This window comes from Heteronotia binoei, chromosome 5 (assembly GCF_032191835.1).
Source record: "Heteronotia binoei isolate CCM8104 ecotype False Entrance Well chromosome 5, APGP_CSIRO_Hbin_v1, whole genome shotgun sequence".
In the NCBI taxonomy this organism is placed as follows: domain Eukaryota; kingdom Metazoa; phylum Chordata; class Lepidosauria; order Squamata; family Gekkonidae; genus Heteronotia; species Heteronotia binoei.
Window position 1 is genome coordinate 156,356,286 of NC_083227.1, and position 22,004 is coordinate 156,378,289.

Genomic DNA, 22,004 nt, shown 5'->3' on the forward strand with positions numbered 1-22,004 from the left:
CACCCTACTGTTGAATCCTTCTCACAAGCCCTGGTGTGTGTTCCCTCTCCTGCAGGGAAGATGGCATGTGAGAAAATCTGAACTCTTCTCTGCCTCCCCTCCAATTTATCTCAATATGATAATTTCCCCCCGCCTAGCTTCAATTTTCAAAAGTGCCATAGGCTGGGAGGACAATGACTGGATAAAGTTAATACCTGACAACTTATATCCCATTATTACAACACTTTTGCAAATCTAAAAGCTGGTCTGGTGTCTTTAAGATCTTATCACTGAACCCTTTAGGAATCATTCTATGCTGACAAAAAATGCAATTCTATTGACTTGAATGCTATTCTCCCTTCACATTGACAGCAAGGCTCTCTCTTAGCTTTTCAGTACAGGACTGGAGGGAGGGGGAATATTTGCTCTATCATTATGTTTTGATTATCACATGTATTTTATTTTACATGCTTATCTTACAATAATATTCAGCTGCTTGTATATAAGGAGTATTTTTTGTCTCTTTGGGGGAGGAATGCTTTTTTAAGTCAAAATACATCCGTCGCTTTCTATGCAGTCAGCATTTCTATCACTGAAAATAAATTATGCTAAAGCAATCCAGACACAGATGAAGTCACTGCTAAAATAGTGCTAGTTTTAGATAATATTGAGAGAAATCTGGAAAGTCTTGTGTGAAATATATTTTAGCAGTTACATTTTCAGATATATTTAAAGTTACATCATTAGAATTCCATGTCTAACTAAAGCCATGGAATTCCAAACTTTTCTATAGTACGCATGGGGGGTATCTTCTGTTTAAGCCTTCTAGTGCGTCTGGTGTATTGTGTTTTTATTTCAAGAAGAATAATAAATACCCTGAGTAAGCTGATAAACTACATGGATTTCAGTATAATTCTACGTGTGAATTAGATGTAGCCAGGGCTTCCCCCCCCCCCCCCACTTGAAAAAAGAGATGCCAGAACTCTCAAGAGGGAAATGAAGGAGAAACATGTCGGTGCTCTCACACAGACCATCCTAATATCAGGGATGTCGGGGGGGGGGGGCGCTCTGGTTTTTGCCCCAAAATCAGAGTGTCACACCCAACATCCCCAATATGCCTACATCACTTCTGGGTCATGTAGGCACATCACATTTATTTTCAATGTTCCTCCCCACACCCAGTATGTTCACCCCCCCTGTTGGCGGATTTCTATTGTACCCCCAACAACAGAAAACCAAAAATAAAACCTGCATCTACCAAAACAAACTGCAGTTATCAGAAGGCTAATACATACTCACTAATATGTTTTAAGACCTCGTAGATAAGAAGAAGATGAAGAAGATACTGGATTTATATCCCGCCCTTCACTCCGAAGAGTCTCAGAGCGGCTCACAATCTTCTTTACCTTCCTCCCCCTCAACAGACACCCTGTGAGGTGGGTGGGGCTGGAGAGGGCTCTCACAGCAGCTTCCCTTTCAAGGACAACCTCTGCCAGAGCTATGGCTGACCCAAGGCCATGCCAGCAGGTGCAAGTGGAGGAGTGGGGAATCAAACCCGGTTCTCCCAGATAAGAGTCCGCACACTTAACCATTACCCCAAACTGGATAAACTTTCTTAGACTCCACATTTAGAAAAGCAAACAGTTTATTAGACTGCAAGTTTCTTTTATAGACAGAAAAGCAAACAGTTTATTAGACTCCAAGTTTCTTTTATAGACAGTTTATTAGACTCCAAGTTTCTTCTATAGTTAGAAAGGCAAAACAAGAGATTACATTAGTACAGTTGCTAGACTCCAAGTTTCTCTTTAGACAGAAGGCTTCAAATGGATAGAAAACAAAGCAGTTAGATAAACAGGACATTTCAGTTTCTCCTTTAGATAGAAGGCGTAAAATATATGGGCAGAGAACAAAGCAGAAAGTTGCACATTTAGAATTCAGTCAGGCATAAAGCATAAACTACAATAAAGCAATAATGAAAAATATAAGTTCCAACAGGGACTTCCCCTATTAGTTACATTTCCCCATTTAAAATCAAAGTCCCAAGTCTTAGTAAATGCTATGCTCTAGAATAAGTCTGAACATTTTCTCTGTGTTTGAGATCTCAAACCGAAGATGATTTAAAATCAGCAAAGGCTGTCCAGCAGAGAAACTCTCTGCAGAACAACTCGAGAAGTTCCAATTAGCTTGGCATGATCTGACACAGAGGCAGTGTAGCGACACTCTGGTCCACATCAGCAGCGTGGGCCAGAAAATTCACAGCTATATAGGCTCCAGTGACCCCATAACAGATCTGCAGGGTCATTTACTGTCAACAATTTTTACAGCCAACTGTAAACAATTTCAGCTAACTCAAAACAAATCATGGCTGAGATTGTCCCCGGTTTACTTCTACCTTTCACCCACTTTCTGGGTCTTTGCAAATGGCTGCTCCCGCCATCTTGTTTCCACCTTGCCATATAAGGATACTTACCATATATGGTACTTCCTGAAGAGGCAGCTTGAACCTTCGCCCACTAACCCACTTAAGTCTTAGATAGATGCTCTATGGGTCTGAAAGACTGAGACCTCTAGTGGCCAAATTCCATAACTGCAGCAAAGATTACAGAGAGAGATAGAGGGTTTTAAGATGTTTGAAGAGCTTAGTGCTCGTTTCATAAGAGCATGGCTACTTTCAGAAAGAAGAAGATGATATTGAATTTATATACCGCCCTCCACTCCGAAGAGTCTCAGAGCGGCTCACAATCTCCTTTGCTTTCCTCCCCCACAACAGACACCCTGTGAGGTGGGTGGGGCTGAGAGGGCTCTCCCAGCAGCTGCCCTTTCAAGGACAACCTCTGCCAGAGCTATGGCTGACCCAAGGCCATTCCAGCAGGTGCAAGTGGAGGAGTGGGGAATCTAACCCAGTTCTCCCAGATAAGAGTCCACACTCTTAACCACTACACCAAACTGGCTCTCCAAGAAAGAGCTCTTGTAGTCAATTTCATAAAGAGTCTGTTTAAGAGCATCAAGAGGGGCAACCCAAAATAAATTCCACCACATCCCCACCAGCTGGTCCGAGGGACCTGGCAACCCTATCTGGCAGTAGGCAACTTGGGCAGAGTTTTCTGGTGAGGATGCCAGAGAGAGGAAAGGAGAGCAAACTGAAGGAGGGGGAAGATAAAGGTAGGTTAGCTGGTGGGTGAGAAGGAGAAAAGAATGTGGGAAAAGGGGAGAGGCTATGGGGGCTTTCGGGGAAGGAAAAGAGGAAATAATAGGGGAAAGGGAAATAACATGCCTTCCACAACTCCTTTCAGGTTCCCCACTGGTTTTACTGAATCCTCATACCAAAATCAAATTTAGGGTTGCCGGGTCTGTGTTGGAAAATATCTTTGGGGGGTGGATCCGGGATAGGGTGAGGTTTGGGGAGGGGAGGGGCCTCAGCAAGGTACAATGCCATAGAGTCCACCCTTCAAGGCAGCCATTTTCTCCAGGGGAGCTGATCTCTGCCAGCTGGAAATCAGTTATAAAAGCGGGAGGTCTCCAGGCCCCACCTGGAGACTTGCAACCCTAATATAACTCTTGCTGGCCCTTGCAGAGAAGATCGAAGCAGATGTCTTGCCTAGCTTAGGGTTTGAAAACATACCAACTGGTTTGGGACAAAAGTGTAAAACTCTTTGACGTACTTATCTTTCTCAGTTTAGTGGCTATTCGCACAATTGGACCATTATGAGGATTTCTTCATTATGCAATATAAGAATAGCCACTAAATGAGAAAATGGTACAAGATTATACATGTAACCCCAAAACCAAACAGATTTCGTTAAGCAATGATGTCTTGTAATTCTAACTTCCTGCTTTGTGTAGCCCTTGTTTTGAACTGGCTTCCTTTGCCCTAGTGACAGTCACATAGCCATGGTGTGGTTAATATTCTACCTCTCTTGTCCCTCTTGTTCCTGCAGCCCATTTGCAAAATAGGCTGGCTGGTTGTCTTTGTCAGTTGAAAAAGTGTCTGTTGAGAACACATCATTTCATCTAAGTCTCATCTCAGAGCTGTCTCACAACCCTACATTCTCAGACTAGCAGTGTGCCTGTTCCCCCCCCCCCCCCAAAAAAAAGGATCTACGCAGCCCACTTTTACAGGAAATAGAATGCAATCTTTTCACATCAACCACAAACAAAAGACATGGAGGAAGGCAGTTGCAAAAAACTAATTAGCCAATGCAGACACCAAAACAGTATTAGAGAACTGAAATACGGTCATGACGAGTACAAGGCAATGGGTCAGAATTCAATCCCACACAATTATGACATTTGTCCGCAGAAAGTATTTCCATGTGAGAAATTACATCGCGGTATCTTGCTTGTAGGCCATCACATGAAAACAATGCAGTGGTATTTTGCTGTCCTTTGTTATGAAGGCCGGATCTGACATAAATGAGACCTTGTCGGGCTGGACTGGACCATGTTGGGCCGGGCCTCGTGTGAACCTATTTAACATTAGGTAGCAGAGATTCCTAGGAATTCCTAGGTATAGCTCGCGTTTCATATGCCACTTCTGGAATCATGTAGCCGCACCTATTGAATAGAGGTTTGAATAGAGGTTGAATCTTGCTGCCTCAAGATTAAGCCAAGTTCTGTTTCAGTACTGCTTGAGTCTACCAGTAGAGGACATCCGGATTCAGCAGGATTCTGTACCAATATGTATTTTCAGCATCTAGGATATGGACTGTTGCTTTAAGTAATAGACCTATGATGGGCATTGGATTTTGAGAAGCATTATAAAGAATGTATTTCATGAATGTAAATGAATACAAAAAAGCAAGTGTATAAGAAAAATATGTGTGCATGATTATTTGCTGTGCATATTACACAGTGGGTCTTTTGTATTATAGCAATCTGTACACTGTGGTTTCCTGTTGTGTTTAATCCCCAGATGGGGGCAGGGGATCCCCCGCTTCAAGGTCATCAGAAAGCAGCAAGGAAAATATCTGTTGGGCACTCCATTATTCCCTATGGAGACTGATTCTCATGGGGTATAAAGGAAAATTGATCCACGGGTATCTGGGGCTCTGAGAGGGCTGTTTTTTTGAGATAGAGGCACCAAATTTGTAGCATAGCATCCAATACCTCTCCTTAAATTGCCCTCTAAGTTTCAAAAACATTGAACCAGGGGGTCCACTTCTATGAGCCCAAAAGAAGGTGCTCCTATCCTTCATTATTTCCAGTGGAGGGAAGGCATTTAAAAGGTGTGCGGTCCCTTTAAACATGACGACCAGAACTCCCTTTGGTGTTCAATTATGCTTGTCACAACCTTGCTTCTGGCTCCACCCCCAAAGTCTCCAGATATTTCTTGAAATGGACCTGGCAACCCTACCTTGGCACCAGAGAGAGATGGAGGGGGGGGGTGTTATTGCCAGACCCAGGTTGAGAAACTCCTGGAGATCTGAGGATGGAGCCTGGGGAGGACAGGGACTTCAGTGGGGTATAATGCCATCGATTTCACCATTTTCTTCAGGGGAACTGATATCTGTAGTCTAGAGATAAGCTATAATTCCAGGGAAATCCAAGGTCCCACTTGGAGGCTGGCATTCCTAGCCCCACCCATAGCTGGAGCCCCACAAGACAAGGACCCAAGTGGCAGGAGTCCTGGGGTGAAGTCAGATGTTCATAAAATCCTGCTACGGGCATGAGTGGAGTCCAGAAGCATGTCGGATTTTAAGCGGTTGTCCAAACATCAGCATCTGCAAATGGTAGTTAGCTTGTTCGAGTCCCACGTTGAGATGACTGGGGCGCAGATTAATTTGATACTGCTTTAAATCCAGAACAAAATTCTTCTGATGGTTCCTGAGCGGAATTTTTCTGTTTGAATGCTCCATCGTTGGCGACTCGTCAGAATCGCACCACCGCTTCCCTCCCAAAGCCCCCTGCAAGTGATATCACTGCGCCAGTGAATGAGCGAGCGAATGTTGGCTCGATAAATCGTTTACCCACCCCTATGTCCGGAAACAAAAATCACTTTTGAAAGTAGATGTGAACTAGATGTGAACTGATTTGAATTCCTGGGTTTTTTTCTGCACGCGTAGTGCTCGTGCTGGAAAAGTAGTGCTAACGGACTAGCAAAACTGTTAGTGATCCGACCCATTTAAAAGTGACACGCTGCAGATAGTGGGCATCACTGCGCCTGCGCTAATGCAGATTGACATCTCATGAAACGAGGTCTGGTAGAGCACTCTGATCGACCAGCGACGGGACCTACATGGGATAGAACGGGAGCCTGGCTGTTGTCTGATCGGAAAATTGGTTGTGCGGATTATAATAGAGGCGCGTTGGAGGTGGATTTAATGGTGAGTGTGACCGCACCCCTGGAGAACTTGAATACAGATGTGCCTTCAGGTCCTGGGCTGCGGCTGAGTTCCCTTTTGCCAGGCAGGAAAACAGTAAACATAAGGGCAGAAGCAAGGCAAGACACAACAGCACCCTCAAAAGGCTACGTCACCTCTCTCAAATAGCTCACTGGAGAAGGGTGCTGACAATTAGGAAGCATGGGTTTGAGCTCCAAAAGCAGCCAAAAGGCAAAAGTGGTAGCCAAAAGGCAAAATCCACCATTCACCTGGCAAAACAGCAGCAAGGCATTAGGCAGAAGATCACAGAGCCAACTGGGCGTGCGTAAAGGAGAAGCATAGGCAACTCTGATGTCACCACTAGCCATAGGGAGCCAATCAGGATGTTCAGCCAATAACCTGATGGCAAAGTTTGAGAAATCCAATCCACTCTTTGGGATAGAGTTTAGTCCACCTGTGCCCTAGGAGGCTCTGTGGTAGCATACAGGGTTTATTGAATGCTGGCTTTTGCACGGCAGCCTACCTCTTTAATGTTTTTTCTCTTTGCTTTATGGTAGTGTTAGTGTTTTTTTTACTCGGAAGGCCTCTCTGTTGCATTAGTGGCCGGCGGTCCGTTATTGTCTTGTTGCAAAATCCTGTTGCAGTGAAAGTCATTCAAAGCAAACTCCAAAGCATGGGTTGGATTATTTCTCAGACTCTGAGAGCAAAGGGGGCATGGCAAAAACTGGCACGGCCCACTGGAACGACACTGATACAGCATGTGATCCATGCACAGGAAGAATCCTGAGGCAGTTCAACTGTGTACAGCTGATATTTTGCCCCTGCAGACAATATTGTGGTGGATCATCAGACAGCCCTACTGATGATACATTAATCATTTATATTGGCCCATCTTTACAATGCTCTCTCAAACATCCAAAAGGCCCATCACAGCTATCATGCGCCCCTCCCACCTCCACACCAAGTTGCATGACTTATCAGATACGGGCAGTGCTATGGGGAAAATGTGAGACCCAAATTCCAAGCCTCGTTCTCCCTTGCAACAGACACATGTGCCCCCTCAGATGATCCCCCCCCCCAGTCCATTCCCCATGTGACTTGACATCAGGGGTGTGGCCTAATATGCAAATGAATTCCTGCTGGGCTTTTTCTACCAAAAAAGTCCTGATTAAGACCATCAAACCTTGAGAAAGAATCTTTTCTAAACAAATGTTACCAGGACTATGAAGAAAGGTTAAAACGCTTGGGGCCTTGAGCTTGGAGAAACGTCGACTGAGGAATGACATTCACCGTGAATTTTGTAGTTCCCATGTGAGTTCTTACCTATCAAGACTATTGGTCTCCATCACATTCAGGCTAATTTTCTTGAAAGTGAAGGCCTGAACCTTAAGGACTCACTGAGACAACCACTGACCACAAACTGAGTGGTGGTAGTGGTTAAAGTGTCAGACCAGCAAGCTTCCATGAGGCAGAGTGGGGATTTTGAACCTTGGTCTCCCAGAATCTGGGTGACCTTAGGCCAGTCATATACTCTGCCTAAATAATGTATGCTGTTTCAGCCATGTTGATCCTGGAACTAAAATAAACTAAGAACATGATACCTGCTTGGGCTCATTCACACATCTCATCCCTCTGTGCTTTTGAAATACCTCTATATACAGATCTAGACAAAAGAAACAATGCAAGAAACAGCTCACTAAATACGTCTTCTCCCAGCTCTCTAAACCTGTCATTCCCACCCATTCACAGCAAAAAGAGCTTTCAGACCCCCGTGTGCTACATAAATGGATCCATAGACAAACCGCTGAATTTAAACTGCTGCGCCACCAGCAAAAGTAGAGTTCGCACACACAGCACTACCTTGCTCCCCAATGGAATATTTTGTTCAGTGTTTGTAGACAAAGCATAAGGAAATACTGTTAGAAGGAGGAAAATAAAGGGTTTTCTTCAACAAAATTCTCAGGAAACAGGCAGATAGCAGCCTAGGCTTTTCAGTTTCAAGCAGCAGGTTTATCTTGAGAATCTTAAAGGATGCTGATTCCTGGACATACCAGCAGGCATGGTCTCTCTCACACGTGAATCATCTACAATTGCGGTTCCTTATTAGAAAAAAAAAATCACTTTTGGAAAGACTTACAGTGGCTTTTTCCTGGCGTCTGCCCCCTTTTTTTTTTAGCATATGAAACATTCCCATAAAGCCTCAACATAAATAAACAACATAGGTCTACAAGGGAGGATTTCTATTAGAGAGATAAAGGATCACTTTGTGCACTAACTCAATTCCTTCTCCCTGAACACAGTACCAGATTTGGACTTTACTTAATATAAACACTGTCCGGACAACCCAAATCTCTCTTACCTTTTCTGACCTGACCAACTGTGTTCTTCTCGGACTGACCAGGAAATAGAAGCGAAAGAGAAATTCCCCTTGTCTTTGCAGAAAGTTAGTTCAGCAGGCCTTTCTCAAGCGCTCATTCCTGTCCTCTGTTGTCTGTCCCTTCTTATTTTGTACAGAGATTGCAATTCCCTGATTCAAGCCACAGTTTCCCAGCCCCCCCCCAGTTCCTCTGCTGGAAACAAAATTCGCAGGCAGAGGCAGCCACCGGTCCGTGCCCTTAGTTCCTTTCGACGTCAGCATGATCTCTGAGCCCGCCAGGCGGCGCTCCTCAACGGAATGCTGGGACATGCAGTTTAACTCCTTCAATGACCCTTCATTGAGAAAAGAGGACGTCAGGTTTTAGAAGCTAGGAGGCGTTCCACGGGGCTGAGGAATGTCCAAAGTAGAACGTTCCCTTTGGCCACGTCTTCTGCTGTCTTTTATCGCAGAGAAACTGGAGTCTTGCGGCAGACAAACAAGATTTTATTCCGGCATAAATTTTCGAGTACAAGAGCCCACTTTGAGATGTGCGTGTAGAGCGTCTTCTCTAGACAGATACTCGCTCGCTCCCTCCCTCCCCGCCGGGCGGGCAGGCTGGCCAGGAGGCGCAGCAGCAGTGCAAGGAGGAGCAGGAGGTGGCGGCAGCCCCTTCCTGGGCGGCGATGCGGCAGCTGGTGCTGGTGGCGGCGCTGCTAGCCGGAGCGCCCTGGCAGCCAGGTAAGAGGGAGCCGCTCGGACCCCCTCCCCCCTCGGCGGGGCAGCCGCAGCCAGGCCGCCGGGCCTGCAGGGAGGGCGGGGCGCCTCGGCCTCCGAGCTTGAGCCGTCCGGGCAGGGCTGGCTGCGGGGCTGAGTGCAGGCGGCGTCTCCCCGACTGCTGCTGGGAGCGGCTGGGCATCCGGCCGGGTCCCAGGGCACCCAGTGGGCGAGCAGGGAGGGGCGCCCGGGCTTGGCCTCCCTCTCCAGGCCCCTCCGCGCAGGCTGCCAGCCTCCAGGCGCACGACGCCACCACCGGCTCCAGCGGGAAGCCCCGGCCCGCGCTGCAGCCGAAGAGCCCCGCCAGGGCTTCCTTCTCCTCCAACTCCTCCTCGGGATTTTGGCGAACCCGGGATTTCAGTGGTCCTGGGCCAGCCAACCCGTGAGGTGGGAATTTGGGGGCAGGGGCGGGACTTTCCCGGGTGGGCGGGACAGTCTGGCCACCCTAGCTGTAACTTCAGGATACACTAGTATAATGCTTAACCAGCTCCCTAAGCTCATTTAGCTCAGGACTGAACGGTTAGTTTCAAACCACTATAGGTGCAGCATGTTGTTTCCAAATATTCAGATGAGTATGGTCATACTGTACTATCTTGTATCACTGTATATGATCATAAAATGTACATCACGTCTGCCAGTCTGGTCTCTGTCCATTCTTGCCTAGTAATACAAAGCTCTCTAAAGCATTACACTGGTGCGCAATGCACCAACTACCCTGGAGGCAAGGCAGACCATCAGATTTGGAATTCACCACCCCACATGAAGACAGAGTTTGTATGGAGAAAGGGTGGCCACATGCAACTCTTTCACACACATTGTGCAGCTCCCAGAAGTCGAGGAACTTAATGCATGCTTATTCTCGAGTAAGCGTGCTTAGCATCAGGACTTCAGTCAGCCTCTGAGCACTGATCCGTAGGTATTTCTGCCATGAGTGAGGTAGGGAAGGAGGGGGAAATAGGCAGACTTCCAAGTTCTTCTCCTCCACCACAGAGTTCATCTGGACACCTAGAGTGGGGAAAGAGAGTGCAAGAGCTAAGGGAACCACTGGAAGGAGGGATGGAATTAAAGAGGGAGGTGCATAATTCCTCCATTGTTTAATAGCTCTTGTAGGAGCTGTATCTACTAACCTTGGTGTCAAGGCAAAGAGAGATGCATAATGATGCAAACGGTGGTCAGTGATTTATATGGTGCATTTGTGTTTCCTTCTCCCACTGGTACAAAAAAAAAAAAATCCCCAATGTTCCCTTATGCTGGTCTTATGGGGACTGTTATTCCCAGCATTTGCTTTTAAAAAGTCTCCTTCTAGCATTGTGATGTTGTAAAGTGCACACATATGCATCTTACCTTTCTGTGCAAAGGAAGTATTAAGAGTTTTAATAAAGATGTGTGTGCAATATTTGTTCATGTCGCAGCTCTCAAACATCTGACATTTATTTTATGTGGCTCTTACGTTAAGCAAGTTTGGCCACCCCTAGTATGGAGGGACTGAGTCCTCCCTTGGAAACATCACCAGATCAGGAGATACTCTCAAGAGTTCTGAATGACCTACTTCCAGCATCTGAAAATATCTTCCAATACCAACAAACACTGGAGTCCTAGTGAGTCAGAACATTAATGCGGTTCTGTTTGGGGGCATTTGCAATCTTTTTTTTTTTTTTTAAACCCGAAAACAAAACAATTCATAGCCAGGCTGTTAATTTGTAGTATATTTTAAAACTATTAATTTACATTAGGGTTTGTAGAATCTTTCGGGATCAAGTGCCGTGATCCCGAAAGATTCTACAAACTCTAATGATGTTACCAGCCGTGAAAACCTGAAATCTTTATTAATTTACAGCTCATTAATTTAAATATATATATATCATTTTTAAAATGTTACAATGCTTATATATTTGTTACTTTTTTCATTTAGGAAAGACTTGGTGAGTCTTGACCCACTTTTAGATCCCAACTCACAAGTTAAGAACCAATGCATTAGGTGCTTCCCAAGAGTCAGACTGCTGATGATAAAACCTTTTCCTTAGCTACAAATACACAATATATGCCTACCATAGGTGCAAATCTCAGAAGCACAGGCAATTTTTCCTTAGTTCACAAAAGTGTATGACATTCCCACAGTCATTCAACATTTCTGAGAAAGAGGAGGAAGGTGTTTTAAAAATACATCCCTGATGAGTTCTTACACCAACTCCTTCAAAACATATGGCTTCTTTATACCATTTGCAGAGTCAAAATGAAATAAACAGTCATTTCCCCATTCCAGCATAAAAGCAACATAATACCATAGGGTTACAAGATGTCCTCCTTTTAGAGGACATGCCCTCTTTTTTTGTATATCATCTTTTGGGATCTTTAAAAAAATCTGATGAAAATATCCGTTTTGCATTGGAAGGCTAGGAATATTCCTAGTTAGTAGCATTTATCACAGCTTCAACATTAAAAAGGTAAAGGTAGTCCCCTGTGCAAGGACCGGTCGTTTCTGACTCTGGGGTGAAGTTGCTTTCACAATGTTTTCATGGCATACTTTTTACGGCTCTGAGACTCTTCCGAGTGGAGGGCGGGATATAAATCCAATATCTTCTTCTTCATCTTCCAAAGAGTCTCAGAGCGGCTCACAATCTCCTTACCTTCCTCCCCCACAACAGACACCCTGTGAGGTAGATGAAGACATTGGATTTATATCCCGCCCTCCACTCCGAAGAGTCTCAGAGTGGTTCACAATCTCCTTTCCCTTCCTCCCCCACAACAGACATCCTGTGAGGTGGGTGGGGCTGAGAGGGCTTTCACAGCAGCTGCCCTTTCAAGGACAACCCTTGCCAGAGCTATGGCTGACCCAAGGCCATGCTAGCAGGTGCAAGTGGAGGAGTGGGGAATCAAGCCCGGTTCTCCCAGATAAGAGAGCTATGGCTGACCCAAGGCCATGCCAGCAGGGGCAAGTGGAGGAGTGGGGAATCAAACCTGTTTCTCCCAGATAAGAGAGCTAAGGCTGACCCAAGGCCATGCTAGCAGCTGCAAGTGGAGGAGTGGGGAATCAAACCCGGTTCTCCCAGATAAGAGAGCTATGGCTGACCCAAGGCCATGCCAGCAGGGGCAAGTGGAGGAGTGGGGAATCAAACCCGGTTCTCCCAGATAAGAGAGCTATGGCTGACCCAAGGCCATGCCAGCAGGGGCAAGTGGAGGAGTGGGGAATCAAACCCCGTTCTCCCAGATAAGAGAGCTATGGCTGACCCAAGGCCATGCCAGCAGCTGCAAGTGGAGGAGTGGGGAATCAAACCCGGTTCTCCCAGATAAGAGAGCTATGGCTGACCCAAGGCCATGCCAGCAGGGGCAAGTGGAGGAGTGGGGAATCAAACCCGGTTCTCCCAGATAAGAGAGCTATGGCTGACCCAAGGCCATGCCAGCAGGGGCAAGTGGAGGAGTGGGGAATCAAACCCGGTTCTCCCAGATAAGAGAGCTATGGCTGACCCAAGGCCATGCCAGCAGGTGCAAGTGAAAGAGTGGGGAATCAAACCCGGTTCTCCCAGATAAGAGAGCTATGGCTGACCCAAGGCCATGCTAGCAGGTGCAAGTGAAAGAGTGGGGAATCAAACCCGGTTCTCCCAGATAAGAGAGCTCTGGCTGACCCAAGACCATTCCAGCAGGTGCAAGTGAAAGAGTGGGGAATCAAACCCGGTTCTCCCAGATAAGAGTCCGCACACTTAACCACTACACCAAACTGGCTCTCTTACAATCACCTTCCCTTCCTCCCCCACAACAGACACCCTGTGAGGTGAGTGGGGCTGGAGAGGGCTCTCACAGAAGCTGCCCTTTCAAGGACAACTCTTGCAAGGGCTCTGGCTGACCCAGCAGGTGCAAGTGAAAGAGTGGGGACTCAAACCCGGTTCTCCCAGATGAGAGAGCCATGGCTGACCCACGGCCATGCCAGCAGCTGCAAGTGGAGGAGTGGGGAATCAAACCCGCACACTTAACCACTGCACCAAACTGGCTGTCTGCACAAGCTTTCCCTTTTCCTCTTCCTTTACACGTTTGCATTTAAGTCGCCTTCGTCCTGAACAGAGTTATCGAAGTACAAACAAGCTTTGCCCAACAAATGCTGGAGACTCCCATCCCCATGCAGCTCCTGCATGCCCAGCATCCCTGCAGCCGGAGCGGTAAGAGAGCGCCCTGCCCATCAAGGGGAGCAGGCGGCTGTGGGCGGGGCGGGGCGGGGCGCGGCTTGCCATTGGCAGGCTGCTTGTGGGGTGAGCGGCGTGACCGCGGCGGCGGGATCCCGTCGTCGCGTTGCACTTCGGGAAGTCTCTCCGAAGCGAGCCTGCACTACGTTTCCCAGCGTGCCTTGCGAGCAGAGAGCGGCCGGGGGGAAGCGAGCGGAATCTCGCAGCGCACTCTGGGAAGCGTAGGACGCTCGTGCCGAGGGCGACGGTTCAACCGCCGCCGCCTCGTCGGTTGTGCTCTGCGCGAGGCCGTGCCCAGTATCGAGGTGGGCGGCGTTGCGGCACCCGGAGGAAGATCGCCGCCGCCGCCCTGAATGCTCTGCCCGCTGGGGAGGCGCTGAGCTCCGCCCCCCACCCGGTGTCGGCCGCCATTTTATGCTGGCGAGAGTCCAGCTAGAAAAGGAGAAGGAAGGACGGGCGGTGCTGTGGGTGGGTCCGGCCCGGCGGGAAAGCTCCCCCCGCTTCTCTCCGCATCCGGGGATCTCAGCCTCAGGCGCCCCACGGAAGCGGTGTCGAAGCTCCCGTCTTTCTCTTCGACCTGCCTCCCTCCTTCCCTGCCCCGCAGCACCTGGCGTCGCCTCCGCCCACCGTTTGAGCGGCTTGCACCTGCTTCCCTTCCCCGGGGTCTGCCTCTCAGTCAGGGCGTGGAGCCCGCCCCGCAGCTCAAGCCGAAGTGCCTGTCCGTCGGGAGTGCAGCTCCGGAGACATGAAGATCAAAGATGCCAAGAAGCCATGTAAGAGCCCTTAGCGTTGCTTGTGAAGCTGCCTTCTACTGAATCAGACCCTCGGTCCGTCAAAGTCAGTATTGTCTGCTCAGACTGGCAGCCGCTCTCCAGGGTCTCAAGCTGAGGTTTTTCACACCTATTTGCCTGGACCCTTTTTTGGAGATGCCAGGGATTGAACCTGGGACCTTCTGCTTCCCAAGCAGATGCTCTACCACTGAGCCACTTGTCCCTCCTGCATATGAAGCTGCCTTCTACTGAATCAGACCCTGGGTCCGTCAAAGTCAGTATTGTTTGCTCAGACTGGCAGCGGCTCTCCAGGGTCTCAAGCTGAGGTTTTCCACACCTATTTGCCTGGACCCTTTTTTGGAGATGCCAGGGATTGAACCTGGGACCTTCTGCTTCCCAAGCAGATGCTCTACCACTGAGCCACTTGTCCCTCCTGCATATGAAGCTGCCTTCTACTGAATCAGACCCTGGGTCCGTCAAAGTCAGTATTGTTTGCTCAGACTGGCAGTGGCTCTCCAGGGTCTCAAGCTGAGGTTTTTCACACCTATTTGCCTGGAACCTTTTTTGGAGATGCCAGGGATTGAACCTGGGACCTTCTGCTTCCCAAGCAGATGCTCTACCACTGAGCGACCATCCTTCCCTGTGTCTCTCCAGGGTCTCAAGCTGAGGTTTTTCGCATCTCTTTGCCCGGACCCTTTTAGTTGGAGATGCCGGGGATTGAACCTGGGACCTTCTGCTTCCCAAGCCGATGCTCTACCACTGAGCCACCGTCCTTCCCTGTGTCTCTCCAGGGTCTCAAGCTGAGGTTTTTCGCATCTCTTTGCCCGGACCCTTTTAGTTGGAGATGCCGGGGATTGAATCTGGGACCTTCTGCTTCCCAAGCAGATGCTCTACCACTGAGCCACCGTCCCTCCTACATATTAAGCTGCCTTATACTGAATCAGACCCTCAGTCCATCAAAGTCAGTCTTGTCTACTCACTGGCAGCGGCTCTCCAGGGTCTCAAGCTGAGGTTTTTCACACCTATTTGCCTGGACCCTTTTTAGTTGGAGATGCCGGGGATTGAACCTGGGACCTTCTGCTTCCCAAGCAGATGCTCTACCACTGAGCCACAGCCCCTCCCTGTGTCTGTACAGGGTCTCAAGCTGAGGTTTTTCATGCCTACTTGCCTGGACCCTTTTCAGTTGGAGATGCCGGGGATTGAACCTGGGACCTTCTGCTTCCCAAGCAGATGCTCTACCACTGAGCCACCGTCCCTCCTACATATGAAGCTGCCTTATACTGAATCAGACCCTTGGTCCATCAAAGTCAGTATTGTCTACTCAGACTGGCAGTGGCTCTCCAGGGTCTCAAGCTGAGGTTTTTCACACCTATTTGCCTGGACCCTTTTTAGTGGAGATTGCAGGGATTGAACCTGGGACCTTCTGCTTCCCAAACAGATGCTCTACCACTGAGCCACCCTGGTGGGAAGGGAAAGCAGGGAAGTGCCTTTGGGTGATGGATTGCTGGACCCAGCCCATCATTTCTGGCTTGTCCTTTGTGGGGTACTTCCTGTATCCTTCAGATCATTGGTCCCCAACCTTTTTGGCACTAGGGACTGGTTTAGTGGAAGACAATTTTACCATGGACCAGGTGGGGTGGGGTGGGGCAGCCTGAGATGACAAACCCCCCAGCACCACTGGTCTGTGGAAAAATTGTCTTCCATGAAACCAGTCCCTGGTGCCAGAAAGGGTGGGAGCCACTGCCTTAAACAGTACTTTTGAGTTAGCTGAGTGCAAGAGCTAATTCAGGATAGTAACCCATCATATGAACATATGAAGCTGCCTTATACTGAATCAGATCCTTGGTCCATCAAAGTCAGTATTGTCTACTCAGACTGGCAGCGGCTCTCTAGGGTCTCAAGCTGAGGTTTTTCACACCTATTTGCCTGGACCCTTTTTTAGTGGAGATGCTGGGGATTGAACCTGGGACCTTCTGCTTACCCAGAAGATGCTCTACCACTGAGCCACCATCCCTCCCTACCCTCCCGTTTCCTTTCATTCTGATTTGACCGCGCTGTGACTGCTAATATCTTATGGGTAACTTCAAGGAAAGAAAAAAAAAAGTGCCTTGTTAGCAGTGTTAACTTAGGTGAAGACTAGTTTGCAATTTGTGTCCTTTGAACGTAGATTTATCAGTTGACTGGTTTATGACGAGGGATAGTGGGTCAAATCTGATGCAGTGTTGGCTTTCTCTTACTCTTGCTGTGAAACATTTGGCTGCAGTGAGTACTAAGATGTAATTCTACATCACTTAATACATTGCATCCTTTCTGCACAGTAAACACCCTCTTAAGTAAAAAACATGCAAACTCTAAATTTTAACTTTCAGTGATCACACCTATTGATGTTTCATTATTTATTTATGATTAACATGTGGAATTCACTGCCACAGGAGGTGGTGGCAGCTACAAGCATAGCCAGCTTCAAGAAGGGGTTAGATAAAAATATGGAGCAGAGGTCCATCAGTGGCTATTAGCCACAGTGTGTATATATATGTGTATGTGTGTATATATATATATGTGTGTGTGTGTGGACTGGATGGGCCATTGGCCTGATCCAACATGGCTTCTCTTATGAACATAAGAGAAGCCATGTTGAATCAGGCCAAGGGCCCATCTAGTCCAACACTCTGTGTCACACAGTGGCCAAAATTTTATTTATATATATATATATATATATATATATATATATATATATATATATATATATATATACACACATACATACACACACACACACATGCGTAGTGTACATGTGATGGGGAGTTGTAGCTTCTGTGATTTCCCTGTGCCTTATAGTAGCCTATTAGCTTGACTGACCTTTGGTGTCAGTTTAAGATTTGCTTTGAACTGTGTGGTTATGATAGCTGGTTTGTTTGTTTTTTTGGTTTTTTACAATGCAGGTGATTTTGTGATAAACTTAATGCATCTTTGTCACACGGTTTTGATGATGTTCCTGTGTTTTTAAAGGAAAAGCTGAGGTCAGATTGCTGGTTTTCTGTTATTTGCATATTTGACATTCTAATTGTCTAAATAACAGGTGAGCATGCAGTATGCATGTCTAGTCTAAAGACAGCCACCTAATCATACTGCGATTTATTTCTGAGTAATTTCACCAGATATTCTAAAATACTCATATTTACTGAAAGGAAGGCCACTTTGAATTTAAGACAAACTGCCCCTCCCCCCCCCCCCCCCCAGTTATACCTTCCAGAATTTTACTGAATACTAAGATGTATGTGAAGGTAAGATGATCTCCTTTATTTTTCAGGGCAGGGGACCCCTAGTCTTTTATTGGAGTAAATACTGTAGCTCAATAGTATGATTTAATTTTGTAAGACCTTAGTTCATGGCATGTAGGAAATCTCATACAAGTTTTGTGGTTTTGGTGGTAACCTTGAAAATGTACTGTGGTTTATAACTTACAATGTGTAATGGTTAAGTGGGTTAAGTTTGATTCAGTCATAGAATCATCAAAACCAGACCACCCACATAAAAAGTAACTTGTGTTTAAAAAAAGAGAGAGATGGTTTCTATAGACTTGGGGAACTTGCCAGGCTTGCAAGTGAAATTCCCATGTTGTAAATTAAGTAACAAAAATGTCACGTGGAGGACTGAGCATGCTCCACTAGGCAAGAAATACTGAGAACAGTTCAGAGTTGAAAGGGAGTGGTGGGGAAATAAGCCTGTGCAGACACTCAGAGGAGGGGGTGGCTTCCCACTTAATCACATATTTCCCTTCTTCTCTGTTCCCTCCCTGCTTTCCTACAAGCTCATGGGCCAACAGCTTGTAATAACAAAAATAGTCCAAGGAAATAACACTTACGGTACTTTATGGGACTTGGCAGAAAGAGGGTGGTCAGTTTTCTGTTGCTTCTCTTGAGAAATCTTTCTTTTCAGATTTCTTCTGAACAGCAGAGAAATAGCTGGCTCAGGTCTTGAATGGTGTGTGTTGAACAAAGCAATAATAATCCTATTGGTTGATTAGAACCACCACAAGTTATCTGATTTCTAGTGTCCTTGATTCTGATACAAAACCTCAGAGATAAAATGTTTACTGATAACATTGCAAAGACTTGATACAGCTTAGCTCTTATGTGTCAAATATGCCACCATGAGGAAAGAGTACGTTAAATAACCAGTATTCCAAATGCACTATGGAAAAGTATATACCTTTTGCACATACAATATAAAATTTAGACAAAGGTACAAAAATATGTACATAAATCCCAGCTTAATGTATAATACTGTAAACTGAAAAAACAGAAGTTGGATTTTGGGACTGTCATCCATATAGCGTGTTCCTGGCGTCCAAGTTGCCATTCCATATATAAGAAATGTGGTATTAGCGAGTCAGACTGTATATAGAGCACCACTTTTCTGCTGCACTACCGTAAACTGCCCCCAGATAGCCTGTAAACGTAGGCAGGCGTGCTCATGTTTAAAGCTAAACTGCTGTTGTGTTGACAGAAGCTAGCCAAGTTTGAAGTTCACATAGTCAAGTTTTATTGCTCAAAGAGATATAAACATTTAGCTTTGGCTTAACTGTTTCAGGTACATTTTAGTTGCAAGAAGTACCTACAGTTTCTGAGAAGGTTCTACTTAATTTTCTAAATGACAAATATTATGGTCAGGGCTACATAACAAAGGAAAGTGTATTAAGTATCTGATGTTTTCAGATGCAATTACTGTGACCTTATTTTATCTTGAGAAGAATTTCAGGCACTTATGCTTGAGCTTAAAGAGTAAAACAGTGGGAGATTACTGTGTTTCAACAAGGGACTTCTGTTTTTTTTAAACGCTCCTTTCTTATGCAACTGTATGAAAAAAATCAGCTGGAATCCAGATTTTCTAGTTTTCACTTAATAATTTACCAGAGTTTAGCCACAGACGTGCTCCTCTTAGAAGTTGTTCTATGTGTTTGTAAGGCCTGCGTTGTGCCGGTAGTCCTTAAAAATTCTCAACACACGAATACTTCTGATCTGCGGATTAAGGTATTAGTGTATTATACAAAATCGCACACAAATAAAGTACATCAGCTTCATGAAAATAGCATTTTTCAGAACCCCTGAGAATACTTCCTTGCTGAGCGATATAAATTCGCATTGGTAGAAATACATCATTTATCATTGGATTACCTTGGATATTATGCCCAATACTTGTACTAGAAAATCTGTTATTGCTGGTGATTTATGGATGATGTCTACCTGCAAATAGGGTTTACTCAGGAGTGGACTGTTCTTCAGGGTTTGTAAGTGCCATAATCATGCTTAGCATTCTTGATTAATCATTTAATAATGCTGAAGTGCTTGCAGCTGAGGAGTCTGATTCAGTATTCATATGCACCAATTTACTAACAGTGACTTTATTTTTCTGCAGCTTTTCCATGGTTTGGTATGGACATTGGGGGAACCCTGGTGAAGCTTGCTTATTTTGAACCTATTGATATCACTGCAGAAGAAGAGCAGGAAGAAGTTGAGAGCTTGAAGAGCATTCGTAAATACTTGATGTCAAATGTAGCGTATGGGTCCACTGGCATCCGTGATGTCCACCTTGAACTCAAGGACTTGATACTCTTTGGGAGGAAGGGAAATTTGCACTTTATCAGATTTCCAACCCATGATTTGCCTACGTTTATTCAAATGGGAAGAAATAAAAATTTTTCGACGTTGCATACAGTGCTATGTGCCACTGGTGGGGGTGCCTATAAATTTGAAGAAGATTTTCGCACAGTAGGTAGTTCATTCTCAGTTGCATCTTCTGTATGTTTGTTGTTAAAGGATGATCTTGTCTCAGAAATGAAGTGATTCAACCGTCAGATTATTGCTTTTGCTGTTGCAAGCAGGGTTTGGAATAGTCAAAATACTTCTAATTTGCATGTGTTGCCTCCTGAAAGTGCTTTTCAGTAGAGTAGGCACTTTACTTTGTTAGGAAGCAGATGGTCTCCAAACTCTATCATGGAGGTCCATAATAAGTATTTCTGCATGTTATATTTAAATTCTCTATTTACTTGTGTTGTTCTTTTTCATTTCCTCCCACGCCCAGTAAAGATATTCAGACTTTCTTTTCCATGCAGACAGGGAGTTTAGGCAGTCTGCTCAGGCCTACAAGTCTGTTTAAAATGTTGCCCCAGCAATGGTTCTAGAAGTAGACACTAAGTACACGTGATCAGTGATGCAATTTGAGGGCTCTCATTCTTTCTCATTTAGGGGGACAAATACTGTGTGTAGATTATGTGGTTGCTTTGTTTGTTTGCTTGATAATATGCCTTAATGTCATAGCAGTGCTGAAACTGTTGATTCCACCTGCATGGAAGACTTACTGGAGAGAACCTACCGTATTTTTCGGACCATAAGACGCACTCCCCCCCCCAAAAAAAAAGTGTGGGGGGAGTGTGTGCGTCTTATGGAGCAAAGGTACCTTCCTCTGGGGGGGGGGCGATCCGCTGCCTTCGCCTCTGAACCCAGCGCTTCCCCCGCGCCTGCCTGCCTGGCTCCAGCTTCTTCCAGCAAGTGCTGGGATCGCTCCACGCTGCCCCCACCGCAAACCCAGCACTTCGCGAGCGCCGGCTGCGGAGGGGGCAACGTGCTCCCTCCGTGCCTGTCTCCCTGGCTCCAGCTCTGACGCTTACAGCAAGCGCCAGGATCACTCCCTCTGCCCTCCGATCCCGGCGCTTGCTGTAAGCATCAGAGTTGGAGCCAGGTAGACAGGCACGGAGGAAACACCCGCCCCCTCTGCAAACCCAGCGCTTTGCGAGCGCCGGCTGTGGAGGGGGCGGCATGCTTCCTCCGTGCCTGTCTGCCTGGCTCCAGCTCTGATGCTTACAGCAAGCGCCGGGATCGCTCCCTCCGCCCTCCGATCCTGGCGTTTGCTGTAAGCATCAGAGCTGGAGGAGGCACGGAGGAAGCACGTTGCCCCCTCCGCAGCCGGCGCTCGCGAAGCGCTGGGTTTGCGGTGGGGGCAGCTGGAGCCAGGCAGGCGCAGGGGAAGCGCCGGGATCGGAGGCGGAGGCAGCGGATCGCCCCCCAGGAGGAAGGTGCGTCCTATGGTCCGGAGCGCCTTATGGACCGAAAAACACGGCACTTGTCATATTACAGACTTTTAAATTATGAAAAATAATTAGATAATGGTGACTAGATATAATTAGATAATGGTGACTAGCACAGCATTTCTTTTTAAGCCTGTTTAGTAGTAATATAAACGACACTGCTGTTTATTGACTTGATATCTCATTATTGATATCTATATCACTGCATTTTAAAAACACATGAACACTGGAGTCATTTAGCTGCTTAATGAGCCAGTTTGGTGTAGTGGTTAAGTGTGCGAACTCCTATCTGGGAGAACTGGGTTTGATTCCCCACTCCTCCACTTGCACCTGCTGGAATGGCCTTGGGTCTGCCATAGCTCTGGCAGGGGTTGTCCTTGAAAGGGCAGCTGCTGTGAGAGCCCTCTCCAGCCCCACCCACCTCACAGGGTGTCTGTTGTGGGGGAGGAAGGTAGAGGAGACTGTGAGCCGCTCTGAGACTCTTCGGAGTGGAGGGCGGGATATAAATCCAATATCTTCTTCTTCATCTTCTTAATATCTTTT

At 46.6% G+C, this 22,004-nt stretch overlaps 1 protein-coding gene across 2 annotated transcripts in view; it reads left to right on the top strand.

Moving 5' to 3' along the window:
• Positions 1-13,676: 13,676 nt before the first annotated feature.
• The window catches only part of PANK3 (pantothenate kinase 3), a 32,780-nt gene continuing 24,452 nt past the window's right edge, over positions 13,677-22,004 (top strand). Inside the window, exons 1-2 of one of the 2 annotated variants that reach the window (XM_060240610.1) lie at positions 13,677-14,377; positions 19,793-20,145. In XM_060240610.1, the coding sequence (XP_060096593.1) occupies positions 14,350-14,377; positions 19,793-20,145 (381 nt within the window). In that variant the 5' untranslated portion in view covers positions 13,677-14,349. Of the gene's footprint in view, positions 14,378-19,792; positions 20,150-22,004 lie in introns of those variants that run through there. The other variant, XM_060240611.1, reaches the window with a different exon arrangement.